This window comes from Scyliorhinus torazame, chromosome 3 (assembly GCF_047496885.1).
Source record: "Scyliorhinus torazame isolate Kashiwa2021f chromosome 3, sScyTor2.1, whole genome shotgun sequence".
NCBI lineage: Eukaryota > Metazoa > Chordata > Chondrichthyes > Carcharhiniformes > Scyliorhinidae > Scyliorhinus > Scyliorhinus torazame.
Genome location: NC_092709.1, coordinates 330,430,453 through 330,449,939, shown reverse-complemented (window position 1 = coordinate 330,449,939; position 19,487 = coordinate 330,430,453). Strand labels below are relative to the sequence as shown.

The 19,487-nt window shown below is 46.9% G+C and overlaps 1 protein-coding gene across 2 annotated transcripts in view; it reads right to left on the bottom strand.

Moving 5' to 3' along the window:
- Positions 1-19,487, bottom strand: part of gfra4a (GDNF family receptor alpha 4a) — a 261,102-nt gene that overhangs the window by 31,054 nt on the left and 210,561 nt on the right. For both annotated transcript variants that reach the window (XM_072497669.1, XM_072497668.1), the window contains 2 exons: positions 17,346-17,480; positions 12,971-13,134 (listed from right to left, as the gene is read on the bottom strand). In XM_072497669.1, the coding sequence (XP_072353770.1) occupies positions 12,971-13,134; positions 17,346-17,480 (299 nt within the window). The remainder of the gene's footprint in view (positions 1-12,970; positions 13,135-17,345; positions 17,481-19,487) is intronic.

Below are 19,487 nucleotides of genomic sequence, written 5' to 3'. Positions count from 1 at the left end.
ATGTGCAGCTCATTGGGAACTGCGCATGTTCAGCGTGTTGGGAACTGCGCATGTGCAGCATGTTGGGAACTGCGCATGTGCAGCACGCTGGGAACTGCGCATTTGCAACACATTGGTATCTGCGCATGTTCAGTGTGTTGGGAACTGCGCATGTGCGGTACATTGGGAACTGCACATGTGTGGCACGTTGGGCCCTGCACATGTACAGCGTGTTGGGACCTGCATACCTGCAGCGCATTGGGAACTGTGCATGTGCAGTGTGTTGGGACCTGCGCATGTGCAGCTCATTGGGAACTGCGCACATGCAGTGTGTTGGGAACAACGCATGCGGGGCGCGTTGGTAACTTCATGTGCAGAGCGTTGGGAGCTGCGCATGTGCAGCGGGTTGGGAAATGCGCATGTGCAGAGCGTTGGGAGCTGCGCATCGCCTGGGGACTTGTGACGTCGGTGCTCGGAAAATAAAATGCTGATTTTGGAATTTTTCAGTTTTCTGAATTTCGGATAAGGGATGCTCAACCTGTATTGCTATTAAACCACTTGCTGTGTCCTTTCAATCTAATAAGGATGCCATTAGAATTAACAACGGTGTTTTATATCATAAGGTCTCTCTTTATGCCAATGATCTTTTGTTGTACATATCTGACTCTTTTCTGTCAATACCCAATGTTCCTGACTCTTTCTTCCAGTTTGTGAAGTTTTCAGGCTTCAAATCTTCAAAAAAATTCACTTTTTTGATCAATTCTTCTGCACCAAGTCTATCTTTTGGCTTATTTCCCTTTAATTTGGCTTCTGATAATTTTACTCATTTGGAATATCTGGAACACGTGATTTTATTAATCTTTTTCAGTATAACTTCTTTCAGAACGTACAAAACAAGACTTTGCCCGCTGGTCAACGCTGTCCCTATCACTTGCTGGTCGTATCAATTCTGTCAAAACCACGACTTTATCAAAACTTTTATATCATATCATTTCATATTTATTTCAGGCTATTCCTATTTTTATTGAAATATCCTTTAAAATAATCTCTTTCCTCTTTTATTTAGAATAAAAAAATACCCTCAAATTCATAATGTCTTTTTGGAAAGACCAAAACTTCAAGGAGGCCTTGCTTTGCCAATTTCTTTGCATTATTACTGGTCTGCCAATACCCATAAGCTTATCTACTGGGTTCACTTATTTTTAGGCAATGCCAACCCTGTTTGGACACTATGGAATATTACTTTTGCCTCCCCATCTCTCCTGTTTCCTTTTTATGTTCACAGTTACTGGCCTGTACGAATAGCTATACACAAAATAGCATCATGTGGAATACTGTTAAAGTGTGGTCCGAATTCGGAAACTGATTTAAATCTGCCCTTCACTCAATCCCTATCCATTCTAATCAATTTTTTCCACCTTCTATAATTGATTCCGTCTTTGGGCCAGATTTGGTTTGAAATCTTTTAAAGATCTTTCCTTTGAGAGTATGTTTGATTCCAATGATTATCTAGTAAGGGAGCATTGGGCTCCCAAATTGCAGGTTTTAGGTACCTGCAGGTTTGCAGTTTTGCCAGTAAACATTTTGCTTCCTTTCCTTCTCTCTCTCCCGACAGTCCCATTGATCTTGTTTAAGTGCTAATCCCATTTAAAGGGTTTTGCCTCACGCATTTATTTCTTTTTTAAAAAAGTATTTTTATTAAGGTTTTGCAGAATTTTTCATAATAAAACAGCAGTAACAATATCCCGATTTCAGCGGGAGCGGAGCAGGTAAGTCAATTTCAGCGGGAGCAGTGCGCAAGTGATTTCTGGGAGGTAAGTTTCTCCTTTAAAAATACTTGTCTTTGCAGGAGCAGGCCAGTCGATTTCAGCGGGAGCGGAGCAGGTTAGTCAATTTCAGCGGGAGCAGTGCGCAAGTGATTTCTGGGAGGTAAGTTTCTCCTTTAAAAACACTTGTCTTTGCAGGAGCAGGCCAGTCGATTTCAGCGGGAGCGGAGCAGGTTAGTCAATTTCAGCGGGAGCAGTGCGCAAGTGATTTCTGGGAGGTAAGTTTCTCCTTTAAAAACACTTGTCTTTGCAGGAGCAGGCCAGTCGATTTCAGCTGGAGCGGTGCGTTAGTGATTTCTGGGAGACCTTCACAGGAGCAGGCCAGTCGATTTCAGCGGGAGCGGAGCAGGTTAGTCAATTTCAGCGGGAGCAGTGCGCAAGTGATTTCTGGGAGGTAAGTTTCTCCTTTAAAAACACTTGTCTTTGCAGGAGCAGGCCAGTCGATTTCAGCGGGAGCGGTGCGTTAGTGATTTCTGGGAGACCTTCACAGGAGCAGGCTAGTCAATTTCAGCAGTAAACACTTACCTGGTCCCGTTTTTGGTCCCTCTTTGCTGTTTTTAAAAAAAATTTTAGTGTTTAAGGCGGGAACAGGAAGTTCGACCCGCGGGCTTCTGGGAAGACCCTCACCAATAAATTCTGGTGGAGAGGAAACCCGAGACACTACACGTGTAGTGTCTCCCACCCGCCCTCCTCCTCTAACCTAATAATAAAACCCATTGGTGTGAGGTAAGTACCATATTTTATTATTATTATTATTTTTTTGTTTAATTTAATTTAGTTGTTAGCCAGATCTTGGTTGAAAGTTAGAGGGATGGCAGGGAAGGGAGTGCAATGTTCCTCCTGCAGGATGTTTGAGGTGAGGGATGCCATTAGTGTCCCTGCTGATTTTACCTGCAGGAAGTGCTGCCATCTCCAGCTCCTCCAAGACCGAGTTAGGGAACTGGAGCTGGAGTTGGAAGAACTTTGGTTCATTCGGGAGGCAGAGGGGGTCATAGATAGCAGCTTCAGGGAATTAGTTACACCAAAGATTGGAGATAGATGGGTAACTGTAAGAGGGACTGGGAAGAAGCAGTCAGTGCAGGGATCCCCTGCGGTCGTTCCCCTGAGAAACAAGTATACCGCTTTGGATACTTGTGGGGGGGGGGGACTTGCCAGGGGTAAGCCATGGGGTACGGGCCTCTGGCACGGAGTCTGTCCCTGTTGCTCAGAAGGGAAGGGGGAGAGGAGCAGAGCATTAGTAATTGGGGACTCGATAGTCAGGGGCACAGATAGGAGATTTTGTGGGAGCGTGAGAGACTCGCGTTTGGTATGTTGCCTCCCAGGTGCAAGGGTGCGTGATGTCTCGGATCGTGTTTTCTGGGTCCTTAAGGGGGAGGGGGAGCAGCCCCAAGTCGTGGTCCACATTGGCACTAACGACATAGGTAGGAAAGGGGACAAGGATGTCAGGCAGGCTTTCAGGGAGCTAGGATGGAAGCTCAGAACTAGAACAAACAGAGTTGTTATCTCTGGGTTGTTGCCCGTGCCACGTGATAGTGAGATGAGGAATAGGGAGAGAGAGCAATTAAACACGTGGCTACAGGGATGGTGCAGGCGGGAGGGATTCAGATTTCTGGATAACTGGGGTTCTTTCTGGGGAAGGTGGGACCTCTACAGACAGGATGGTCTACATCTGAACCTGAGGGGCACAAATATCCTGGGGGGGAGATTTGTTAGTGCTCTTTGGGGGGGTTTAAACTAATGCAGCAGGGGCATGGGAACCTGGATTGTAGTTTTAGGGTAAGTGAGAATGAGAGTATAGAGGTCAGGAGCACAGATTTGACATCGCAGGAGGGGGCCAGTGTTCAGGTAGGTGGATTGAAGTGTGTCTACTTCAATGCCAGGAGTATACAAAATAAGGTAGGGGAACTGGCAGCATGGGTTGGTACCTGGGACTTCGATGTTGTGGCCATTTCGGAGACATGGATAGAGCAGGGACAGGAATGGATGTTGCAGGTTCCGGGGTTTAGGTGTTTTAGTAAGCTCAGAGAAGGAGGCAAAAGAGGGGGAGGTGTGGCGCTGCTAGTCAAGAGCAGTATTACGGTGGCGGAGAGGATGCTAGATGGGGACTCATCTTCCGAGGTAGTATGGGCTGAGGTTAGAAACATGAAAGGAGAGGTCACCCTGTTGGGAGTCTTCTATAGGCCTCCAAATAGTTCTAGGGATGTAGAGGAAAGGATGGCGAGGATGATCCTGGATAAGAGCGAAAGTAACAGGGTAGTTATTATGGGAGACTTTAACTTTCCAAATATTGACTGGAAAAGATATAGTTCGAGTACATTAGATGGGTTGTTTTTTGTACAGTGTGTGCAGGAGGGTTTCCTGACACAATATGTTGACAGACCAACAAGAGGCGAGGCCACATTGGATTTGGTTTTGGGTAATGAACCAGGCCAGGTGTTGGATTTGGAGGTAGGAGAGCACTTTGGGGACAGTGACCACAATTCGGTGACGTTTACGTTAATGATGGAAAGGGATAAGTACACCGCAGGGCAAGAGTTATAGCTGGGGGAAGGGCAATTATGATGCCATTAGACGTGACTTGGGGGGGATAAGGTGGAGAAGTAGGCTGCAAGTGTTGGGCACACTGGATAAGTGGAGCTTGTTCAAGGATCAGCTACTGCGTGTTCTTGATAATTATGTACCGGTCAGGCAGGGAGGAAGGCGTCGAGCGAGGGAACCGTGGTTTACCAAAGAAGTGGAATCTCTTGTTCAGAGGAAGAAGGAGGCCTATGTGAAGATGAGTGTGAAGTTTCAGTTGGGGCGATGGATAGTTACAAGGTAGCGAGGAAGATCTAAAGAGAGAGCTAAGACGAGCAAGGAGGGGACATGAGAAGTATTTGGCAGGTAGGATCAAGGAAAACCCAAAAGCTTTCTATAGGTATGTCAGGAATAAGCGAATGACTAGGGAAAGAGTAGGACCAGTCAAGGACAGGGATGGGAAGTTGTGTGTGGAGTCTGAAGAGATAGGCGAGATACTAAATGAATATTTTTCGTCAGTATTCACTCAGGAAAAATATAATGTTGTGGAGGAGAATGCTGAGACCCAGGCTAATAGAATAGATGGCATTGAGGTACGTAGGGAAGAGGTGTTGGCAATTCTGGACAGGCTGAAAATAGATAAGTCCCCGGGTCCTGATGGGATTTATCCTAGGATTCTCTGGGAGGCCAGGGAAGAGATTGCTGGAGCTTTGGCTTTGATTTTTATGTCATCATTGGCTACAGGAATAGCGCCAGAGGACTGGAGGATAGCAAATGTGGTCCCTTTGTTCAAAAAGGGGAGCAGAGACAACCCTGGCAACTATAGACCGGTGAGCCTCACGTCTGTAGTGGGTAAAGTCTTGGAGGGGATTATAAGAGACAAGATTTATAATCATCTAGATAGGAATAATATGATCAGGGATAGTCAGCATGGCTTTGTGAAGGGTAGGTCATGACTCACAAACCTTATCGAGTTCTTTGAGAAGGTGACTGAACAGGTAGATGAGGGTAGAGCAGTTGATGTGGTGTATATGGATTTCAGCAAAGCGTTTGATAAGGTTCCCCATGGTAGGCTATTGCAGAAAATACGGAGGCTGGGGATTGAGGGTGATTTAGAGATGTGGATCAGAAATTGGCTAGCTGAAAGAAGACAGAGGGTGGTGGTTGATGGGAAATGTTCAGAACGGAGTTCAGTTACAAGTGGAGTACCACAAGGATCTGTTCTGGGGCCGTTGCTGTTTGTCATTTTTATCAATGACCTAGAGGAAGGCGCAGAAGGGTGGGTGAGTAAATTTGCAGACGATACTAAAGTCGGTGGTGTTGTCGATAGTGTGGAAGGATGTAGCAGGTTACAGAGGGATATAGATAAGCTGCAGAGCTGGACTGATAGGTGGCAAATGGAGTTTAATGTAGAGAAGTGTGAGGTGATTCACTTTGGAAGGAATAACAGGAATGCGGAATATTTGGCTAATGGTAAAGTTCTTGAAAGTGTGGATGAGCAGAGGGATCTAGGTGTCCATGTACATAGATCCCTGAAAGTTGCCACCCAGGTTGATAGGGTTGTGAAGAAGGCCTATGGAGTGTTGGCCTTTATTGGTAGAGGGATTGAGTTCCGGAGTCAGGAGGTCATGTTGCAGCTGTGCAGAACTCTGGTACGGCCGCATTTGGAGTATTGCGTACAGTTCTGGTCACCGCATTATAGGAAGGACGTGGATGCTTTGGAGCGGGTGCAGAGGAGATTTACCAGGATGTTGCCTGGTATGGAGGGAAAATCTTATGAGGAAAGGCTGATGGACTTGAGGGTGTTTTCGTTGGAGAGAAGAAGGTTAAGAGGAGACTTAATAGAGGCATACAAAATGATCAGGGGGTTAGATAGGGTGGACAGTGAGAGCCTTCTCCCGCGGATGGAAATGGCTGGCACGAGGGGACATAGCTTTAAACTGAGGGGTAATAGATATAGGACAGAGGTCAGAGGTAGGTTCTTTACGCAAAGAGTAGTGAGGCCGTGGAATGCCCTACCTGCTACAGTAGTGAACTCGCCAACATTGAGGGCATTTAAAAGTTTATTGGATAAACATATGGATGATAATGGCATAGTGTAGGTTAGATGGCTTTTGTTTCGGTGCAACATCGTGGGCCGAAGGGCCTGTACTGCGCTGTATCGTTCTATGTTCTATGTTCTAATAATAACAAAACAAACTAGAGTGAACTTCAACATAGTGCAAAAAGAGAATATACAATAATAACTAAATAGGCATTACCCCACGCAACTCAGTCTTCCCATACTATCCCAATGAAGCACTCCCCCTCCTCCCCCCGCCCCCCATGGATTGCTGCTGCTGCTGACATTTTAATTTTCCCCGAGAAAGTCGACGAACGGCTGCCACCTCCGAGAGAACCCTAGCGTAGACCCTCTTAAGGCAAACTTTATTTTCTCGAGGCTGAGAAACCCAGCCATGTCGTTTACCCAAGTCTCTACACTCGGGGGCTTCGAGTCCCTCCACATTAATAAGATCCGTCTCCGGGCTACTAGGGAGGCAAAGGCCAAGATGTCGGCCTCTTTCGCCCCCTGAAATCCCGGGTCTTCTGACACTCCAAAGATCGCTATCTCTGGACTCGGCACCACCCGTGTGTTAAGCACTTTGGACATTGCCCTCGCGAACCCTTGCCAGAACTCTCTAAGCTCCGGGCATGCCCAAAACATGTGGACATGGTTTACAGGGCTCTCCTCACGCATTTATAACATTATTCAAAAAAAAATCTTTGGTCCTTTCTTAGCTGACATTAAGGCATCTTGGGAGCAGGACTTGAATACTGAGCTTTCTGGCGGTCTATGGCAGTCGATTCTTTTCAGAGTACTTTCTTCATCGCTGTGTATTAGACATGGTCTGCTTCAAATTCATGGGGTGGGATTCTCCGTCCTGGGACACTCGGAATGCATTCCCCAATGGGATGGCGAATCAGGCGTCGGGGGAAAATCAGGATCGGCGTTGGGCGCCTGTGGGGTGTCCTCCTATTACGGGGTCCATGCGAGAGGGGTTTTCCCTATTACAGGTGTCTCATTGTGGTGGTCCGTTTATTACAGGGGTCCCTGTGGGATTCTCCCTCGTACAAGGGTCCTGGCGGGGGCAGGTTGGGTCACCCCATACTTGGAGGTTGGGAGGGGGCACCCAAGCGATCGGGGGTGGGAGGCTATACAGTGGGGGCTGGGACCTGTTTGTGGTTTGCGCCTTCAGTGCAAAGAATAGCCCCACTATTAAATGGAATTCTGGGTATTTTTGGGCCTCTAGGGGACGCCCCATCGAGGCTGCACTTACATTAATTTCCTGCACTGATGTGCTCAGTGCGCCAGTGCAGGAAGAGATTGGGGCGCAATTTTTAAATGCCATCCCGATCTCAGCTCCTCACCGCGGCCTCTGGATCCCCCCACCCAACACCCCAACTTACTGATTAGGGACTCCTCGAGTGCCGGCTCACCCCACCTCGTAAGGGCAGGGCACAGCCAGGCCTGATCCCTGGCATTGGCAACTTGACACCCAGGCTCCTTGGCACTGTAAGCCTGGCAGTGCCCCAGCCAGCCTGGTAGTGCCAGGGTAGCATGGCCATGGTTCCCAGGTGGCAGTGCCAAGGTGTCAGGCTGGCAGTGCCAAGGTGCCCGTGGCATCATGGTTGCCAGGGTAGAAGCCGGCCAACAGCCCGATCACCTGGGGGCCCCCAATTGTCTGGGAGACCCCCCTGCCCCAAGTGCCATTACGCCTGGTCCATGTTTGTCGAAGCCAGTGCTAAATGGTACCACAGCGAGGTCTCCCAGGCGTGGGATTACTGCTCACTTAAATATGCAAATCTGGATCCCGCCCAGTGAGGGCAAGATCCAGATCATAATGTCTCGCGAGATCTCGTCAGATCTCCTGAGGGTTCCCGAGCATCGTACCCTCTCGTGAGATTTAACGGCCTCGATGCATCATCGAGTCGGGTGCAACGAGGCCATATGATAGCGCCCATTGTTTCATATGTTTTGGTCATGTCCAAGGCTAGTTACGTTCTGGCCTCTGTGTCTCAACCTTTTCATAAAGGTGTGGCAATCTATTGATGTTAACCCTATTATTGGTATTTTTGGCGTAATCCCCGATGAGATAGCTGTAGACCACCACCAATCAGACGCTTTAGCCTTTGCCTCATTGATTGCACGTTGACTTATGTCATTCAATTGGAAGCCTGTGGCTCCACCCTCCCACTTGCAAGGACCAAGGAGATGATGATGTTTCTTAAACTTGAAACGGTTAAGGGCGCTACACAGTGGACTGAAGTTAAAGTCCACTGAACGGCGTGTTTAGCGGGATGTTTCTCGGTGCTTATCCACCGGTACTTTTGCTGTTTTAGTTGGCCTTGTGGAGCTTCTCCCCGCTGAGGCCGCACTTAGAGTTATTTCCTGCTGGCAAGCTTGGAAAGGCTCCTTGCCGATCGGGGCGCCATTTTGTTCGGCAGCCTCGATCCCGTCACCCCCCCTCCACTGGGCCCGACCCCTGGCACTACCAACCTGGCACCTGGGCACGCTGTCAGTGCCATTTGGCCAACCATTAGGCTCATTTAAATATTCCGATCCGGATCTCACCCAGCGAAGGCCCAAGTTGGGGCTCAGGCGTGATTCAACCATTGCACCTGGATCCATGCCGGGTGCAACAGAGTCGCTAAATCGTGTCCCTAAATATACCTTACACAGATCAATTCAAAAATTTGATTCAATCCGGCAACCTTTTATTTGTTCTTTTGACAACCTTTCTTTTTCCTGTACACGTTTAACAGTTCTGTCTATTATTTTTTTCCCCTTTGTTTTCTTTCTTCACCAACTTTCCTTCTAACTTTCCCTTTGCCTGTATTTTACCAAGTACCTTTTTGTAAAAAAACAATAAATAAAGTTTGAAATAAAAGAGTAGACTATGATGTATCATTACTGACAGGGAACAATAGTGCAGTAGTTATATTATTAGATTTGTAATTCATAAGCCCATGTAGGGAATATAAGTTTTTATCTCATTACAACGGTTCAAGAATTTGAATTCCATTTTGCTAAAAGTGACTGTGAAGCCCGCTGGTTGTCATAAAAACCAAACTGGTTCTCTGATATTCTTTACGGAATGAAACCTACTGTACTTACCTGATCTGCCCTGAATATAACTATGGTTCCACACACTAATCTGGTTGACTCTTTTCTCTGAAGCAGCCTAGCAAACCACTGTGCTGTAACAAATTATTTGTGGTTTAAGATGGCTACCCACCATCCCTGTTACAGGGGCAACTGACAATGAGCAATAAACGCTGGCCTTGCATCCACTGGCATTCACATCCTGAAAATTAATAGTAAAAATAAAGAACTTCGATGGGCCGAGTGGACTTCACTTACCCTTGATCTTCCTGTTGATTCAATGATACAAAATTGAATGATGCACCTCCCAAGAGACCTTCCACTAACTGCATCAATACTCATTGACCAGATACTGCATCAATACCCTCGATCAGATACTGAACTGGACCAGCTATATAAATACTGCGGCTACAAGAGCAGCAAATAATGCCGTGAGCAATTCACTTTCTGAGTTTCCAAAGCCAGTTCGCCCTCTTCAAGGCACATATCAGGAGTGTAATGGAACAATCTCAGTTGCCTGGATGAGTGCAGCTCTAACAACGCTCAAGGAGCTGACATCATCCAATGCAAACTAGCCTGCTTGATAGACACCCCATCCACTACCTTCTACATTCACCCCTTTCACTACTGATGCACTGTGGCAGCAGTATGTACCATCTACAAGATGCACTGCAGCAACTCACCAAGGATCCTGAGACAGTGCCTTCCAACCCCATGACCTTTACCACCTAAAAGGGCAGGAGATACCTGGGAACACCACCAGAGATATGTGAATATCACCACCTGCAAGTTCTCCTCCAAGCCACACACCATCCTGGCTTGAAACAATATTGCCGTTCCGTCACCGTCGCTGGGTCAAAATCCCTTCCTAACAGCACTGTGGATGTGCCTACACCATGGACTGCTCACCACCACTTTCTCAAGGAATGGGTAATAAATGCTGCTGTTATCAGATGCACAGATCCCACGAATAAATTAAAAACATCCCAGTCCCACTCAGTTTAAGGGGGTACATGCAGCCTTCCCCATATAGATAGTTTGCTGGCAAATCCCAGCATTTCTCTTCCCGGAAAAAGGAAGAGACTGCTATGATGTAAGGGCCATTTCAGCATTCATAGGGAAAATGAAAACCCTCCGTCAAATATAGAGCTCATAATTGTAATCAAGTGTCTTCACAACTAATATGAATATTAGTAAATCCCACCTCGGAAGCATTCCCATGAAGGGACAGAACACAGGCAGTCTGTGAAGAGAGCGAAAGAGGGGAAAGAGACTGTATTCGCCTCACTTACAATTTGCCTTGGTCCTTGTGGGGGATTCAGTTCATAATTTTGTTGGCTTTCAATTATATTTTGGATGTGTGGTGACCGGTTCGATATCCAGTTTATGACTGAAAACCACTCACCTGGAGGAATAGGCCACTGCTTTTCCAGCCAATTGAGTACTTCTGATGTGGGGGCAGCACAGGATAGTCGCAAAATGGAGTGCATCGCAAACTGTCCAAAATCGGGAAGTTTGGTGCAAGTGGAATTCCCAAGAATTCAGCAAAATTCCCTCGAATTTCTATTGGCTGGATGAGGCCTGTTTGTTGCCCTGCGCCACCCTTTTAAGATTGTCACGTGCACAAGCGCACAACTTGAATGGGAATGTTGGCCGTGCACGACCTGATTATTCCCTGGAATTCTGTGCAGCCGTGGGAGTGAGGTGGAACATCGGTAAGTAATTTCAAACCATAATTTAGTTCAATTTGTTAAAATGTAACTGGACTTGCCCACTATGCCACCACCTCCCCTGGCAGTGGGTTCCAGCCACTCACGACCCTCTGAGTAAAAAATCTTCCCTCGCACATCTCCTCTAAACTTTTCCCCTTTAATGTATATCCCTAGTAATTAACTTTACCACCCTGGGAAAAAGCTTCTGGCTATCCCCTCTCTCCATGCCCCTCATAGTTTTGTGACCTTCCATCAGGTCGCCCCTCAACCTCCATCGTTACAGTGAAAACAATCCAAGTTTATCCAACCTCTCCTCATAGCTAATGCCCTCCATACCAGGCAACATTCTGCACCCTCTCCAAAGCCTCCACATCCTTCTGGTAGTGTGGTGACCAGAATTGTGTGCAATATTCCAAGTGTGGCCTAACTAAGAATCTGTACTGTTGCAGCATGACTTGCCAATTTTTATACTCAATTTCCCGACCGATGAAGGCAAGCATGCCGTATGCCTTCTTGACTACCTTCTCCACCTGCGTTGCCATTTTCAGTGATCTGTGGACCTGAATGCCCAATTCTCTCTGCCTGGTCAATACTCTTAAGGGTTCTGCCATTTACTTCCCACCTGTATTAGACCTTCCAAAATGCATTACCACACATTTGTCCAGATTAAACTCCATCTGCCATCTCTCCGCCCAAGTCTCCAGCCAATCTAAATCCTGCTGAATCCTCTGACAATCTTCATGGCTATCCGTAATTCCACCAACATTTGTGTCGTCCACAAACTTACTCATCAAACCAGTTACATTTTCCTCCAAATTATTTATATATACTACAAAGCAAAGATCCAGCACTGATCTCTGCGGGACACCACTCGTCACAGCCCTCCATTCAGAAATGCACCCTTCCACTGCTACCGTTTGTCTTCTATGACCGAGCCAGTTCTGTATCCATCTTGTCAGCTCACCTCTCATCCCATGTGACTTGACCTTCTGGACCAGTCTGCCATGAGGGATCTTGCCAAAGGCTTTATTGATGTCCATGTAGACAGCATCCACTGCAATTCCTTCATCAATCATCTTCATCACCTCCTCAAAAAACTAGACCTCCCCTTTAGAAAACCATGCTGCCTCTCACTAAAAGTCTATTTGTTTCCAAATTAGAGTAAATCCTATCCCAAAGAATTTTCTCCAATAATTTTCCTACCATTAATATAAGACTCACCAGCCTGTAATTTCCTGGATTATCTTTTCTACCCTTCTTAAACAAAGGAACAACATTGGCTATACTCCAGTCCTCTGGGATCGTACCTGTAGCCAATGAGGATACTAAGATTTCTGTCAAGGTCCCAGAAATGTCCTCCCATGCCATCCTCAGTATCCTGGGGTCGATTCTATCAGGCCCTGGGGACTTATCTACCTTAATGTTTTTCAAGATGGCCAACATCTCCGTTTTGATATCGACAAGTGACTGATTAATGCAACCCTGGCCAGCAGGGGAATAGAAACTGCTCATGGCCTTTCAGTCCCCAGCATCAAAATGGGGCCTTACTGTGTGGTTGACAATAATCGCTTATTGTCACAAGTAGGCTTCAATGAAGTTACTGTGAAAAGCCCCTAGTCGCCACATTCCAGCACCTGTTTGGGGAGGCCAGTACGGGAATTGAACCTGCGCTGCTGGCATTGTTCTGCATTACAAGCCAGCTCTTTAGCCCACTGTGCTAGACCAGACCCAGGTTGAGTACAATTCTGCACAGCGGGAAAACCTTTCCCCTCTACATTACTTTCCATTCCTACCTGTGTGGTTAGTGATGGACTGAACACATTTTCTTCTTGGTGTGAAAGATCCGTGTTGTTTGTGTGTTTGTCCACTCGAGTCTGTGATGTAGGTAGAGTTGACTGTTGAACACTAGAGCCTGTGTTAAGATCTGTCCCATTTCCAAAAGCTTGGAATGCATTCTCTGCAGATAAAGAAAGAGATGATAAGTTTAAACCCAGGAGCAACAGGCCCTCAGTCTTAATTCATTGTCTTGAATGAAACATTGCCCCATCATCTGCAGATGCTGTGCTCCAGTATTTTCAGTTTTAGCCCCCTCGCTACTTCTCAATTTTGCGTATTGCTGGAAAAAGAGACATGTTGTCAAAGTTTTTCACCTTGCACTCATCAGGACATTCACAATAATACCAAATTGTAAAAGAAACAACAATCTATATTGCATGAGAAGACAATGCTGATTGGTTGGCAAGTGGACTATGATTGGCAGAGGCATTGCCATGTAGAATGCACCAGTTAACTGGTGATGACAGTTAAGTGCCAAGCTTTGTTAAATTCAAACCAGGCATTTTGACTCTGATTGGTAAAGGCAATGCCCTGGGCAATGAGTCATGAAATGGCTGTCACCTATTTTGTTTAGTTGAAAAAAATCACAAAGTGTGTACATGTTCCTTCTGTCCTCTGTGTGAATATATGGATCCTCTAGTGCACATAAGCGGGCCACACTGCGAGCTGACTCTTAAATTGGTTGTCAGTGTAATTCTTAGCACACGCAGGGTTGTTTAGCAAATGTGGTTCAATCACGGAATTTCATTTAATGCTGGACTGTGTTTTGAGTGTTGCAAGCATGGACTGGTTGGCTAGAGTCTGTACTGTGCCTGTTGCGAACAGCTGAAAGGACATGTTGTTTAATATGATCCGCAAGTCTTTGGGACATGTGGTCTGAATTTTCTGATGTTTACAGGAAGAAAATTTACAAGAGCATCAGCATTTATTCAGCAAGACTCAAATTCTGTCCTATCAAATTACTGCAGGCGCAATTTACCGGCCACATTGCGCCCGTCTTGGTGACACGACGAGGCCGGTGAATGGGGAAATAATCCAGTGGTCGGCATGGTGGTTCCGTGAGTGGTTGCCCCCCGGTTGCCCCCCATGCCACCTCACCCAGCCTCTTATGGCGGCCCACCCCTGCAGAAATTCCCCACCCCCAACCGAGAGTCCCCCACTCGCCACGAGCACTGGGGCAGCAAGCCCACCACCCCCCGGGCTCTTTGCCTGTGAGCAACGATGGCTACTCACTTCCTCAGCTCCCCACAGAAGCCCTTCCGCCAAGTTCATGTTTTTCAAAAGGAGCACTAATCGGTGCCAGTGTGAGCACTTCCTGGGGAGGCCGCTGAACGACAGGAGGCGTTGGCTATGGAATGGCTTCCATTAATTGTATGGAAATTGGGCTTAAATGGTGAGGGGCTGTTTAGCACAGGGCTAAATCGCTGGCTTTGAAAGCAGACCAAGGCAGGCCAGCAGCACGGTTCAATTCCCGTACCAGCCTCCCCGAACAGGCGCCGGAATGTGGCGACTCGGGGCTTTTCACAGTAACTTCATTTGAAGCCTACTTGTGACAATAAGCGATTTTCATTTTGTTTCATTTCATAATCGTTTTCTTGCCACGTTACAGAGATATCCCGATTCGCCAACAGAAGCGGGCCGGTTGCATCGCAAACTGTTTGGCGACTGGCGCGGTTCTTGTTTTTGGCCCTCCCACTATTCACCGGCCACTTGAGTGAGAGCATAATGAGGCCGAGAGATCATGTCCTCAGAAACGTGTGGTTGAATTCCGCCCTACTTCTCAATTAACGCGCAGTATTTGAAATAAAATCCAAGAATGGTTACACAGGAAAGCAGTAAAGGTGATTAGTCGGTGAGTAATTGATATTCGGGACTGTCTCTAAAGAGCTGAAACTAAAAAAAAACGTATTATTTGATGGGAAAAGTATGACTTTTATTTAGATTTATTCTAGTCTAAGATATAAATTTTTAGCTTTAAGGCATGTCAGATGAGGAGACCTGAGTGGAATGTGTGGCCTGTCACATGTGGGGAGTCCTGGACCCCACCGGTGTCCCAGATGACCACATGTGTGGGAAGTGCTCCCAGCTACAGAAACTAGAGTTCCGGATTTCGGAGCTTGAGCAGCGGCTGGAGACCCCCTGGTGCATCCGCGAGGCTGAGCGTTACGTGGTTAGCACGTTTAGAGAGGTGGCTTACATTAACACTGCAATGAACTGTGAAAAGCCCCTAGACACCACATTCCAGCACCTGTTCGGGTACGCAGAGGGAGAATTCAGAATGTCCAATTCACCTAACTGCACGTTTTTGTGGGAGGACTTGTGGGAGGAAACCGGAGCACCCAGACGAAACCCACGCAGACACGGGGAGAACGTGCAGACTCCGCACAGACAGTGACCCAAGCCGGGAATCGAACCTGGGACCCTGGCGCTGTGAAGCCACAGTGCTAGCCACTATACTACAGTGCTGCCCTTGTCCAAATCCCTCATGTTTTTACACACCTCAATCATACCTTACCCCCCCCCCCCCCCCCCCCCCACCCAGCCTTCTCTGCTCTAAAGAAAACAATCCAAGCATATCCAATTTCTCCTTGTAGCTCAGGCACTGCACCCCGGCAACATCCTGGTGAATCTGTACCTCCTCCAGTGCAGTCACCTCCTTCCTATCCTTCCCATAGCGAGGTGACCAGAACAGCACACAGTATTCCAGGTGTGGCCTAACCAACGTTCTGTACAGCTCCAATATAACCTCCTTGCTCTGATATTCTATGTCACGACTGGTAAAGTCAACTGTCTCATATGCCTTCTTAACTACCTATTCACTTCCTCTGCTGCCTTCAGAGATCTGTGAAAAAGTATCCAAGATCCATCTGTTGGTCAGATGGGCAGAGCAGTGGCAGATGGTATTTAACCCTAATAAGTACGAGGTGAAGCACTTTGGCAGACGAAACGGGACAAGGGAGTATGTAATGAATGGCAGGACACTAAGAAGCTCAGAGGAACAGATGGATCTTGGATACTTTTTCACAGATCCCTGAAGGCACTCTAATAGGAAGGTTCCCCTTGGTTGGGGTTATGGGGAGTGGGCAGGGAAGTGGAGTTGAGGTCGAGATGAGGTCAGCCAAGATCGTATTGAACGTTGGAGCGGGTTCAAGGGGCTGAATTACCTGTTCCTGCTCCTCGTTCTTGGAAAAATCATGAGTTCCTACTTTTGTCAAATATAAACCGAAATAGATTGACAGTTGGTTTTGAATCCTCAATTGTAGCTTATTTAAACTTTATATAACCTAGATTGATGTATTACAAAAAAAAACCTTACAAAAAAAGATTCTACCTGATATCCTGGTGTGATAATGGGTCCACCTGAGGTGGAGGAACCCAATGTTTCATTCCCTTCTCAGATGCCAAAGAGCCTGCAACGAAAGCACTCGATGCACAACTCAGGCCTCACAGATGCTGGATGTCAGGCAGGGGGACGAGGCTTTATCATCCCTTTAAATCCCTTCCTGGTCTGCTCCCTTCCTATTTGTCATTTCCAATGTGATATCTGTGCTCCTCTAATTCCGACTTTTGGATTTAGTCACTCCACTATTGGTGGCCATATCTTCAGTTCTGGAATTACCTCCCTAAAGTTCTCCCCCTCTGTATCACTTTCCACCTTGAAGATGCTCCTTAATATACCTCTCTGCCTGCATTAATAAATCTTTCGATGGCCCCGAGTCAAATTTTGATTTATAATGCTCCCATTTCATTATGTTCAGGGTGCTATTCAAATAAAAGTTGTTGTTGAACCGGAAAACGCTGGTAATGAACAACTTTCCTGACATCGTAGCAATGGCTACACTTGGACAGGTGGAGGTCGCGAGTGGTGCTTTTGAGATGAAGATCTTTCTGCCTTTCAAGGGCCAAGCCAGGAAAAGACGAGCAGGACAGAATTAAAGGGAAAGGTCTTCAATGGGATGGCAGTCAGAATGACCAAACTGATGGTGACGTGAGGCAGAAGGAGGTAATAATGGGACGAGTAAAGAAGCAAAGCTGGGTCCGGAGGAGGTGTAATTGTTTGCAGCAGAGGAAGATATTGGTAATCTGGCAAATGAAGAGGCAAGACCAAGGAATGTCATGGGGGAAGGGACGGTCAAGGGTGTGGGCCAACGCATGGGCCATGTAGCAGTACGAGAGCACCAGGCCCAACCTCCTCTCCCTGGGTCTGATGTAGCAATCCACCAATGTGAGAGCTGTTTTCGTTCACTTTTCCAGCATCCGCAGTATTTCAGTTTTGCTTTCGGCGATAAATTAAATGTCAGTTACTTCCCGATACAAAGCGGCCTTACTCACTGAGGCAGATGTTATCCGTGAAGAGGTTGAGGAAGCTCTCACAGTCACCCCTTTGATTTCCACTGCCACTGCAGGTACACCAGGGTGCTACATTGGAGCTGGAATTGTCAATGTAGTTTGGGGTGATCACGGTACCTGTCAGAAGAGATAAAGATCAAAGATTAACAGCAGCACAAAAAGGAGGTTTTGATGGGCATCTTTGAGGGACCATGAATGAGGATCACCGGTACATAGTTTGTCAGAGTTGTGCTCATAAACCTTATATAATCATAAATAATAATCTTTATTAGTGTCACAAGTAGGCTTACGTTAACACTGCAATGAAGTTACTGTGAAAATCCCCCAGTCGCCACATTCTGGCGCCTGTTCGGGTACACAGAGGGAGAATTCACATAAGCACGTCTTTCGGAATTGTGGGAGGAAACCGGAGTAACTGGAGGAAACCCACGCAGATACGGGCATAATGTGCAGACTCCGCACAGACAGTGACCCAAGATGGGAATTGAACCCGTGTCCCTGGTGCTGTGAAGCAACAGTGCTAACCACTGTACAGCCATGGAGCAGCACGGTGGAACAGTGGTTAGCACTGCTGCCTCACGGTGCCGGGGACCTGGGTTCAATCCCAGCCACGGGTCACTGTCTGTGTGGAGTTTGCACATTCTCCCCGTGTCTGCGTGGGTCTCAGTCACACAACCCAAAGATGTGCAGGGTAGGTGAACTGGCCACGCTAAATTGCCCCTAAATTGAAAAGAAAAAGAATTGGGTACTCTAAATTTATTTTAAAAAGAATAAACCTTATATTGGTTCAGCTCTATCACTGCAGATGTTTTCAGAATGATACTTCAGCGCATGTGTTAGCTGTGAACACACCTGCCGAAAACACTCAAGGGCCTGAATTCTTTTGCCCGTCGAACACGTGCATTCGGTGGATCCAGAAGTGGGCTTGAAACACATTCCTGGCCTCGGTTGGGACAGAGAGCAATTTCACGCTGGCTGGCCAATTAACCATCATCCAGCTTGAAACACATTCCGTGAAAGTTTGAGTGTTGCCGGGAGGGCAGAATGATGGTGGTCGCTGAGAAAAGGGAGCGTGCAGGGGATGGTGCTTTTATTGTGCTCACTCAGCGGACAGTCGCTGTGAAGCTGTCTTAAGGAGCTGCAGACCTGTGAAGAATAAATAGCGACGGAAAAGCTACGCAAAGAGTGTCTAGACAGTGCATTCAAACACAGGCCTCAGTCCCCAGACAACTTTATAAATTTTATTTCAGTCCTGACATTTGATTCCGCCCTGGAACGAGGTTCAAGCTAAAACGTAAAGACCGCCTGGCCAATCGCCCCCCCACCCCCAATTAAAACAGACAGGCCCCTTAATCCAGTGTGACTGTCGGCGGGAGCGCTTTTGACTCTGACGCCTGCCACTGAAATATTGCTCGACTGCTCAACAACGTCGGGAGGTGCGTCTGCTGCCTTCTCGCACAATTTTATGCGTTTCCATATTGGGCACATGCCCACACGAGCAATATAAAATTCTGGCCAAAGTTTCTAATTTCTGGAAGGGGGTTTATATAAAAAAGGGGAGAAAAAAAGATGAAATCGTAAGGGAGAATAAAAGATGAAGTCATCCTTCCATGCACTGAGTAATTTCCTTGCCTTGGTCACCGTGTGAAGGAGTTCAAAGTAACCAATTGGGCTGACGCCCAGCGACTGCTGCTGGGAAGTGAACATACATCAAGGGGTAGACAGGATCATACTGGCAAGGCAGTGTCAGACATGGCTCAGTGCTAGTACTCCCACCTCCAAAATCTATTGAGTGAGCATTTTGAAAATGGGCAAGTTCTCCCCAGCACCTTGGTCAATGTTCCCCAACCAGTACCTTCAAAAATAAACAGATTATCAGGTCATCACTGTCTGTGGGATCTTGCTGAGTGCAAAAGTGACTTTCTTATTCTCTACATTGCAACAGTGACTGTACTTCAAAAGTACTTTAATGGCTTTGAAACACTTTGGGTCATCAGAAAGGCTTGAGAGCCCTTTTCTTTTCTCTCCTTATATGATTGGGAAAGGGTAGAATGTGCAGTACTCTGCACCGAACACACAATGTGCGGAATCCACTGGGGAATGTTTACTGGTGGTAGTGATGTT